The sequence below is a fragment of the Lampetra fluviatilis genome, chromosome 53, assembly GCF_964198595.1.
Source record: "Lampetra fluviatilis chromosome 53, kcLamFluv1.1, whole genome shotgun sequence".
Classification (NCBI taxonomy): Eukaryota; Metazoa; Chordata; class Hyperoartia; order Petromyzontiformes; family Petromyzontidae; genus Lampetra; species Lampetra fluviatilis.
The window spans coordinates 2,385,573-2,396,622 of NC_136327.1; the positions used below are offsets into that span (position 1 = coordinate 2,385,573).

Genomic DNA, 11,050 nt, shown 5'->3' on the forward strand with positions numbered 1-11,050 from the left:
ACAGCGGCTAGAGCGAGCGCAATGTGCCAACCGCCCGCTGCGCCACCCGTTGGCAGCTCCCCTCGACGCTGTCGCGTACCTGGAGGTAAGTCTCCAGACACGTCCACACGGACCACGTGGCCAGCTTCGAGCCCTTCTTGAGGTGGTCCTTGATGCGCTGGGCCCGTTTGGCGGGCTGCAGCGCCGCGTGCGCTTTTTCCCGCGCGATGCCCAGCACCGTCTCGTGCACGTACGTGGACCACAGGTTGGCGGTGGCCTCCGTGGTGTGCGGCGGGAACTCCCAGGCCGCCCGCTGCTGGTTGTGGCCCAGCTCATGGATCGAAGCCCACATGCCCCTGATCATGCACTTCTCGTCAATGATGCCCTTGATGCACGACACGTGCAGCATGATGGGATATCCCGAATGCATTAAACCTGTGAAATAGCGGTTGCGTTTAAATATGATGACAGAGTATTTTTTTGTTGATGCTGCTGCCGTGTTGGGCAGTCGTGCACAAGCACAATTAACAAAAATAACTCAATACATTCATCAACGACGCTGGCCTTAAAAAATATTTAATAGGCGACGTTTCAGGAAGTTCCCCTTGTTCATAACACAAATAAAGAGTCTAGAGAGATGATTTAAACAAATAAAACATCCGACTGCAATTTTTTTTAAATACACATGAATTGTTAGCTAACAGTAGTTATTGGGTAACAACTCTTTTAATCATGAAAACAAATCCTAAATTAAACTAATATATTAAAAAGTATATTTAATTAAGTAGAACGTGTTGTCTATATTTATTTAAAGTTGCACATTTTGATGTGACGTCAAATTTCTCAACCCCCCCCCCCTTATCACACATCGTCACAAATGTTTGACCCCCCCCTCCCCAGGTGCGTGACGTCATTTATGGACGGCCCCAAAGACAGAAAGACGCACGGAGACAAATACGATGACACGCGAGTTTTCAAAGCACGTTGTAAAGCATTGCATTGGTATTACCTATAACAATCTGGACATCGGCCACAAATCTCTCTGGTCTTGAGAATGGAAATGGGGTGGCAGACAAGGTGGCAACGGCTTGCATGATATTATTCCACATCTTCATCAGACTCTCAGGGTTGTTCACCATCCTCGCATCGGTGGACGGGATGGTGAGGATGACGTTTTCGTTTTCAAACTCGGACCAGGGCGCCGGGTAGTGACGGATTGTCTGCTGCCAATCTGCCACGCCGGTCTTGCCTGTGAGAAAGCGCGCACAGGGCCTGTGTTGAAACAGTCATTATAGTAATACTAATTGGCGGGTTAAACGTGGTGTTCGTGGCTTTTGAAAGCGCAGTTTGTCGCTGGCCGCTTATAAACTTAGAAAATAAATTACAAGGTAAGGCCCACTGAGCTATATAGATGTTTTTCAGAAGCGACCTGGCCACAAATGATAGCTCAAAGGAATGGCTCATCACGTGGGCATCTACAGCAGCCAAATACTTTAAACGCGTGTCTTAATTCTAAACGTGGAGGGGAAAACCGGAGGACTTCCGGCGAAAAATTTACACGACCAGGGAGAGAATATGTAAACTCCAGATATACAGGCGTCAAGGTCGGTAATCGAACCCACGACCTCCTGCATACCAGGCGAGGTAGTTAACATCTCGCCACCGTGTTTGCTCCATGATGCAAGTCTCCAACTCTTATTATCAACTCTAGCTCTCTTGCCTCTCTTAGTTGCTGTAACAAAGAGGCATTGCCTTTAATCAAGTCTCGTATATTACTTGTGTCTTTCGGTAAAGTCACGTAGATAGGTATAAGTAAATAACAAACAACAAAAAACTATGACGTTTCGATCGCAAAACAAGCGTTGAGGCAGACTGTTTTAAAGGTTTTCCTTTAAAACCTTTTTTTAAAAAACCTTTAAAACAGTCTGCCTTAGCAGCTGTCCCCCTCTTTTTTCTTCCTGATGACCACCGCTTGTGTTGCGATCGAAACGTCGTCGTTTTTTTGTTATTTTCTTAGAACCTATCTATGTGACTTTACCGAAAGACCCAAATAATATGAATTCCTGCAGTCACGACAGCTTTAAGTCAAGATTCAATCCTTAGATATATACACATCTTTGGGCCTGTGCTCGGCAACTGTGTTACACGTGGGGGGGGGGGGGGGGGGTGCTGGGGGTGGAAGCGGCGGGGGGAGGGGGGGCGGACGGGGGGGGAGCGGGCGGGGTAGTAGGGAGTGGATGGAGAGGGGGGGGGGTAGTGGGGAGTGGATGGAGAGGGTGGAGGGGGAGTGTGCGGGGGGAGTGGATGGGGGAGGGGGGGGCATCGGGCGGGGGGGGAGTGGAGGGAGTAGATGGAGCGGGTGGGGGGCGATCTCACCGAGCTGGAACCAGGGAGCCTGCACCGCCCCGTCCACGACGACATCCACCGCTCCCAGTTTGCTTTGCTTGGGCACGACCACGTAGATGAGGCCCCCCCAGCACGAGCCGACCTCCAGCGTCTCCTGCTGCACCGGGAACCTGCGGGTGATGGCCGGGTGGCGCAGCACGGGCTCCTTCTTGCCGAAGAGCACGTCGGTGTGCGAGCCGATCTGGATCTGGGCAGGTGAGAGGGAGCGAGCGAGCGTCAATGGGTCAGCGGCAGACGACAAGGGCTGAACCCCCTCTGGAGCAAGGCTACTTGCGGCATGGGTGACCTTTCTTGCCAGAATCAAAATATAACAATAGGTTTCTACCATTTGTGGCAATAAAACAGGTGTGGTAAGACGTTTAAACAAAAATAAGATTTTTTTTTTCAAGTAATCATGTCTGAATTAAGCACACGTACTTTTGGTGAACTTGCAAACAAAAAGACATGCTCTGATACTGACAATGCGTATGCTATCAGAGCATCTTTTTTGTTTGCATGTTCACCGCATACTCTGATAATATGTGTATTCTCCTTGAAACTGATTGGTCCACACCAGAGACAGCTTTCTTTTGAGTCACGTCTCATTCGGGGTGAGATGCTCACCCCGAGCTCACATTACCCTGATAGTGCATTGTTTTTGGGCTGTACGGCTTTTGGCGTCCTCTGGTTAACAGGCTAAAAAAAAGCTGTCTCTGGTGTGGACCAATCAGTTTCAAGGACAATGCATATATTACTAGAGTGTGTTTTTTTTTTGCATTCTGACCACAAGCATTGTGGTTAAAGCAGACATGATTCCTTGTAAAAGGTTTCAGTTTGGTGTTTTAACTTCTTAACACCTGTTTTGTTGCCACAAAAAAGGGGAAAAACTTATTATCGGTAAAACCTATTGTTATATAATGCAACTACTACTAACTACTACCTTTAAAAATTTTACCCAGGTAAGGCCCGCTAAGCTGTGTAGCTCTTTTTTACAAGCGACCTAGCCACTGATAAGCAAGTGGCTCATCATCGCGTGCATTTTTCATTTTTAGCATCCAAATACTCTAAAACGCGTGATGTTGATTCTAAACGCGGAGGGGAAAAACCGGAGGACCCGGAGAAAAATCCACGCGACCACGGGAGAGAGAGAGTGCGCCAACTCCAAATATACAGCAGCAGGCATCGCCAGGTTCGGGATCGAGCCCACGACCTCCTGCATACCAGGCGAGGTAGTTAACATCTCCTAGCCACCGCGGCGCCGGCGTTACGCGTGCAACACGCGGAGAGCGCGGGCGCCAATGCACGTCTCGCGGTTCGTGCGGCAACACCTGCAGGCCGCCCTTGATGTGGGCTTTGGGCACCGTGATGCGGATCGTCTCGGCGGGAGGCGCGTAGAGCCCGGTGCTCCTCCAGCAGTCGCTCTCTGTAGCGCACGCACAGACAAAGACCGTGCCACGTGTTGCCTTCTCGCCCTCTGCGGTCTCAATCTTCGCTGTCTCTCTCTTTAAAAAAAAAAAATTTTTACGATCAGTGGAAACAAGAAGATGCTCGGTGTATTCGGCAGTTTGCTTCGTTCATCATTTCGTAATTTTTTATTTTTTATTTTTAAACTTAGCTCTGGCCCTCCTGCTCCTTGCGCTCAATCCACGCTTTCGCTCTCTGTCTCTTCTCGCACCGGAACAAACTCCCGCCCCCTCCCCGCTCCACATTGAGCAGTAACCTTCGCTCACCAAGTTTCACTGAAAACTCACTTCTTGTTACCCCTAGCTCACCCCACGACCCCCCTTAATCTCCCCATCATAACCGCCACCGTTACTTTTCCCTCTTCGTATTCTCATTACATGGCTTTCACTCATTTCTCATTCATTCATTCAATCCATTCATCATCATTTACTATAATCGATTTCGCTTTCACCGAATTCACTCATCACAGATTCCCCCCCCCCCCCCCCCATTGTTTCCTCTAATCCATTTCACTCACCACATGTCCACCATTACATGAATATGTACCAAGGCGCTATGTCAATAATTTTAAGATAAGATGTAGCCTTAACACACTGTTGTGGCAAGTGCTGCTAGCGAGTTCAACCTACAAAGGCCGGCACGCCAAACGAGGGGGTGACGTGGCAAGTACCACGCCTGGCCACCTTTGCTTCCCTAGTTGGCGATGTTTACACACCGCACCAAGTACTCATTTGAGGCTGAGTCGACTTAGAGGAGGCCCAGGACGGGTTCAGATAATCGTCACTGGGGTTGACCGAGAGGGGGAATCGAACCCGGGTCGCCGCGTTCGTAACGCGCACGCGCACGCACGCACGTGCACATGCGAGAGAATTGGATATGGGCGGTGACGCGGCACGGCAGGAGTGGCATTCGCCGCTTGTTTGCAGAGGTTCGCGGTTTCTCGAATCTGTCAGGCCGCCCTGGTTAATACTGCGGTGGTGCCTGCTGTATTTACTCGTAAAAATCTGCTTCACTCCCGCGGTGGGCGTTAAAGATCCCGTGACGTCACGGTCCAATCTTGCAAAATGTAAAAAAATTGCACGGCAAATTACTTAACCGGGAACACACAGAGCGATAATCGCCGACTACTGGCAGACTGATGCCCCCTTGTAGGCCGGTGTTGAGTCACAATGTGCTGCGCAGTGTCAGATGTCACTTGGGGTGCCCTTTCTAATGTGTAGAGATGAGATGTGACGCAAGTCACTTGCTCCCTGTAAAGCGCTCTGAGATATGTGAAGAAGGGTAGCTCTTTCCAACACAACTAATGAGCGGTTATTCATAAAAACCCAGAAATCTAAGTGTGCTTAAAGAGTGGCTAAGAATGAGATTGTCTTGTATGTCGATGTGGGTGTTCTTACCATGATTATTCCCATCAATTGTGACTTGCATCACACCTAGAAAGACAAAACAATGCATTAATGCACACATTGTAAACATTAAACTCGACCACGTCACATGCGCTTAAGTTCACTTGCCAACTCCGCTGAATTATCAATGCAGGAAACACCCTCGGTTAAAGGCGCGCACGAGTTTTGTATCGAAAAGCCACGTGGTGTAATTAATGGGAAATGCGGGCCATGTGTCCTCGAAGCGAGTGATGGATTGAATAATTGTATCGGAATAATTAAACATCTCCTTTTATAAATCTTTGTGGATCTGGGTGAAAAAAATGTAAGTTCCAATCTTTTGTCCCCTCCCCACCCTGCATTTTTTTTGGGTGGCTCAATATTTTTTCATTTTAAAAATTGTGTTTAGTTATAAACATGGTGAAGTTGCAGCGATGCATGTCGCTTGCTTTTCTCACGCCACTGCTGGCGGGGGACCTCTAAAGGGTACGGGTTATTTGGCCTTCTCTTCCACGGTGAACAGATGTCTTGGTTAAGGTGGCCATGCCCGCAGGCGAACCTGTTGATCGACTTACCGTGGTGTTCCCATTCATACGACTGGGTGGAAAGAGACCCCAACTTGCCCCACTGTTTCAGCGGTCGGTATGTGCCGGCGTTAAGGCTCAAACATTTGCTAAATTGGAAAAATGACACCGCAAAATTGATCGTGATTTATTGTATACACATAGCAGAAATCATCGACACCCCCCTATTGGCAGACTCGTGCCCGCTTGCAGGCCAGGCGCTGAGTTACCTTGTGTCACGCAGAGACAGCTGCTACTGGGGGTGCCCTTTAAAAAATGATGTGTTGAGATGGGCTGTGATGTAAGCTATCATTTGTGGCCAGGTCGCTTCTGAAGAAGAGCTATATAGCTCAGTGGGCCTTACCATGGTTTCGCTTTTATTTTAGTTTAACATATAATTACAAAGCCGGTGCCTGTCTCATATACTGATCTGCATGGGCACTTAGGAGCTCACGGGATAGGATAGGGAGACACGCTGATGGAAGGGAATTTCAATTGAGCGTCACGCTTTGTTGCACAAGGGTATATCCTCTCGAGAGCGACCGTTTGTAATTGGCCAGAGAGGACGCGTTTACCTTTTGCGGCGGTTTTCTTTATGGGTATCCCAGGGAACTTTTGGCCCAGGTTGGGCATATTTTTCTCCACCTTGACACCGTTTCTGTAGATGGCGTTCGCGAGGGCCATCAGGAATCCATCGGTGGACTTGAGCTTGACGGGAGCATCGTGGCCAACGGGTGGCAGCTTCGCGCACGTGACGATCTGCCGGCCGACTTGCTGGAAGGGCTTGAAGCAGGCGTCGTCATCGTCGCCGTGCAGCAGAGGCATGTAATCTTGCATCAGGCACGTCGACATTTTCTTCAGCTCCAGCGGATCTCCCGCGTGGTTGTGCACGAGGTGCTTGACCAAGTGGCACGCCGCGTAGCGCACGTTGAACGGAGCGGTGCCCTCCTTGAGCGCGATGGGCGTGAACGTTCCGCCGCTGATGCCAGCGCCCAGGATGCTGATGCCGAACTTGTTGACAATTTTGTTGCCCGGGTTTTCGGTCAAGACGGACTTCCCCGGGTTCTTGGAGGCCCACCACCAAGCGTGGCCGCCGATCATCAGCCCGCCGCCCTCCGCGACAAACTCGTGCAGCTCCTGGGCTGGCAAGTTGATGTAGGCGCCGCAGCAGAAGACGCTGAGGCCCGGACGGAAGTCGGTCGCGGCACTGGAGAAGCCCGCTTTGCCGAGCATCTCGTTCAAGCCCTTGACGCCGCTCACACCGACCTTGCCGTGCCTCTCCGCGTCGAGCCACCGCACGGCGTTCAAGATGAACGGCCTCATCGCCTCGGTGCCCATCTGCCCCTCGTGGCTGAGCACCACGACGCGTCCCTCGCCGTAGCGCGCCGCGGCGATCAGCGTGCGGTTGTTGAGGTCTACGACGACGGGGAAGGCGGTGGAGCCGTGTGCCACCAGCTGCGACGGGTTGCCCTCGACGGTGAACGCGGTGACGCCGGCCACCAGGCGCTTGTAGTCGTTGGTCCAGTGGATGTTTTGTCTGCTCCGGATGAAAGAATTGATTTGTTAAATTTCGATTTAAAGCTTTCGTGACTGCAGGGATTCATCTTCTTGGTTCTTTCGGTAAAGTCACGTGACTTTACCGAAAGAACCAAGACAATCGATTTGTTGTCATTGTTTATGTATATTTTATTTGTTTGACGCTCGCGAATGGTGGCCGTTCACTCTCTCAGAGGGAGAAAGAGAGAGAGAGAGAATAATGCAGAGGTGTGGGAAACGATAGTTAATCCCGCAATTCGTATCATTGCGGGAGTAGCTGATACACATTGCGGGAGTAACTGATAATCTAGCCAGACGTTTAGAAAAACAAAACATGCGAGAAATTGGTATTCATTCATTAATTCCCCCCCCCCCCCCCCCATTAAAGAGATGACGTCAATGCTCACGTAAAAAAAGTTAAATTATCCACGAGTGTAGCTCTTTAATGCAGCTATCAAACGACACGAAAGTGTCATTATCTTGTTCAAATAAAAGTGAGAGATTTCCTGCACAAACGAACATTGCTTTTCTGAACTGTACGGCGCTGAGTCAGTTCGGGTAAATGTCAGCATTCCCATGGCGAAGGCGAGTCTATCCATAGGACAAAACACGACTGACGTACCCACAAAAAGTGGTACTTATTTTATCGACCCCAGAGGGAGGGATGATGATGATGATGGGTTGAGTCACCCCATCATCATCATCACCCCCCCCCCAACCAGGATTTGAACTCGCAACCTTCCGATTGCGAACCACTGAGTCACTTACGGCGGATACATATTACCCAGCGGGGAGGGAGTGGTGGGGCATATGGTCAGCGGATTGTGAACTCTGACACCCGAATTCCATCCCCACCCACGGCGAACATCATTGACAATCTGAAGCGGTCCTAGTTACCCCGCCTTTCACCAACCAGCGCTAACCAGCGTGGTGAAGTATGGTCAAAACCCCCTCATGGCCAGCGCAGCGTTGAGAGGCCTTCATCCAGCAGTGGATTGACAGAGGGGTATCGAGTATTGTTGCAACTCATACTGTCTTACGCGTCGCTATTTGCAGAATAGTTCTGGAATGAACAATAAAGGAATGTCGTCAGGTATCCTAAACTAACTAAAATACCAGCTAAGGCCCATTGAGCTGTGTAGCTATTTTTTCAGAAGTGACTTGGTCACAAGTGACACCTCGACGAAGTGGCTGATCACGTGGACATTTCGAAGAGCCAAAGACTCTGAATGCACGTTGATTCTAAATGGCAAAGGGGGAAAACATCCGAGGACCCGGAGAAAAATCCACGCGACCACGGCGAGCGAGAGAGATAGAGAGAGAGAGACACGCAAACTCCAAAATATACAGCAGGCATCGTCAGGGGCAGGATCGAACCGACGATCTCCTGCAAACCAGGCGAGGTGGTTAACATCTCGCCACAGCAGCACCAGAATGTGCCAGTCGCCTGTGCAATTTCTCACCTGAGAATAGTGGAGTTGGCAGGGATGTACTCCTTGATCTTGAACACGCCCTTGTTCGCCGTGTGCGCCATGAAGTAAACTCCCGCCACGCCGCTGATCTTGTTGCCGGGAAAGTGGCTTATGGCATCTTTCCCCTTGTTGTGGCTGCCCCAGTTCCACGCCTGGCCCCCGATCAGCAGGCCGCCCCCGCTCTTCACGAAAGCCACGAGGTCACGCGCCAGCTCCTCCTCCTCCTTGCTGAACGAGGAGAAGGTGGTCGTGCAGTGGACCGCGGCGCTCTTGTCGACCTTCTCGGAGACGCTGGCTTTGATGCCGTTCCCGTCGAGGATTTTCTTCAACCCCTCGAGCTTGTGGATCACGGACACGTGACCGTGCGGCGCCCCTTGCCTCAGCCACGTGACCGCGTTGACGAGGAATTTGGCGAACTTTGGCGACTCCAGGTAACTCTCGTGGCCAAGCGCCACGAGTCGCCCCTTGCCGTAGCGCGACGCCGCGATCAGCACCTGGTGGCTCCCGTTGACCACCACTGGGAACGCCTCGTCTCCCGTCAGGAGCAACTCGGAGGGAACGGCGTTCCCTTCGAAATCCAAGCTCGCGATGCCCTTCTTCAGAATCTCGTAGGCCCGTTGTTGCTCCATTGTCCTATAATAAAAAAAAGGCACGCGCGATTACGCGGGCGGGCGGGCGAACGATACACGGGGGGGGGGGGTCGCAATCGAGGAGTCTTGAAACGATGACAATTGGTGAATCCGTCTCCAGCGGACCGCGAGCGATGAATGCACCGATCGGCACGCGGCAAACGAACACATCGCACGGCGGCCTGAGGTCACCGCGTGGTACCATTTGCCGTAGTTTCTCACTTTCAAAAAAGGCAAACGCGCAGCCCTGCATTTGTTCGCCACGCCACTGGAGGCGACTGCTGCATAGAGAGCATTTGGTCTACTCTTCCAGGCTGCCTGGTGGACACAGAGTCTGGGGGAATGAAGAAACTCGCCCCATTGTGTCCACTGCCGTGCCGGGCGACATAATCGAACCGGCGACCTCTGAGTTTGCAAGTCTCAGTGCGCTATCAGTTACACCATAGTGGTGGCAACTCTCTTCGTCTCTCAGTTAACAAGGCAAACACAAAGTATAAACACTATGGGAACCTCATTTGCCAGTAAAAAATATGATAATTGGTTCTTTACCCTTCTATCTGGCAACAAAAAAGGTGTCAGTTTTGTTGCCAGATAGAAGGGTAAAGAACCAATTATCACAAAGTATAAAACTAAACTTTTTTTATTTTAAAATTTTCCAGGTAAGCCCCACTCAGTTCCACAGCTCTTTTTCAGAAGTGACCTAGCCACGAAGTAATAGCTCAACGAAGTGTGGCTCACCACGTGGATATTCATAGCAGCAGGCAAATACTCTAAGCGCGAACATGCGGCGTCTAGTGCTGCACGTGTCGATGTGGACGGCAAAACCGGTAACCAGGACTGTCGTCTACGCTCCTTCGATGGGGGAATAGCGAGAGAGAGACACGCACACTCCAAATACACAGCAGCAGACGTTAGGCTCGGAATGGAACCCACGACCTCCTGCACACCAGGCAAGGCAGCTAACATCTCGCCACCATGGCGCCCAAAGAATGCTCATGGCAACCCGAGTCACGAGACGGCTACTGCAGAGTCGCGACTTGACCTACTTGCTGCTCGTGGAGTCTGCGTCTCGTCCCCCACGGCTGCTGCTGTTGCTGCTCGGCGCGCTTTATAGAGCACGGTGCGGCTGGCTGGCTGGGGGGAGGACGGTCCCCCAGTCACACCCCTGCGTTGGGAATGACGGATGGGGTGAGGTGGGAGGCTGCTCAGGTGATGTGCCCCCCCCTCGCCTCCCCCCGGCTCTCGGCACCTGCCGCAGGGACAGGTGTCGGCTGCACGGCGCGCGCGTTTCTCGAGACTCGCAGCGCAGCGTTTGGAGACGCTCGCTTCCTCCGCGGGTGACATCGTGACTCAAATGATGCTTCGGTGAGCAGACATTTTAATGATAATGATATGAACTCGCGACCTTTGGACGTGACAGCCCCCGTCCGTCCGTCTTTCACTCCCGCCTGCCAGCCAGCGGAGCCAGCCAAACTTGTTTTCGAATACACCTCCAGTGTGATGTGTGTGTGTGTTTTTGTTACATTGCCATGGCGCATTTCTTCATTGTCTCAACAGCTCAAAGCGACTTGCATCACGCACCTCCGATTAGCACGGGCGGCCACGTGCGGTGCGAAAGAAGTTCAACATGCGTGCAT

The 11,050-nt window shown here is 51.4% G+C and overlaps 1 protein-coding gene across 1 annotated transcript; it reads right to left on the reverse strand.

The window, feature by feature from the left end:
* Positions 1 to 7: 7 nt before the first annotated feature.
* On the reverse strand, positions 8 to 10,538 carry TCAF2 (TRPM8 channel associated factor 2). Its single transcript, XM_078879094.1, has 8 exons — positions 10,460 to 10,538; positions 8,776 to 9,417; positions 6,352 to 7,313; positions 5,226 to 5,261; positions 3,693 to 3,787; positions 2,356 to 2,572; positions 989 to 1,228; positions 8 to 414 (listed from the first exon to the last, which is right to left on the reverse strand). Exons 2-8 carry the CDS (start codon positions 9,411 to 9,413, stop codon positions 8 to 10), a joined length of 2,595 nt encoding a protein of 864 aa, XP_078735220.1. The 5' UTR covers positions 9,414 to 9,417; positions 10,460 to 10,538.
* Between the last annotated feature and the right edge of the window lie 512 nt (positions 10,539 to 11,050).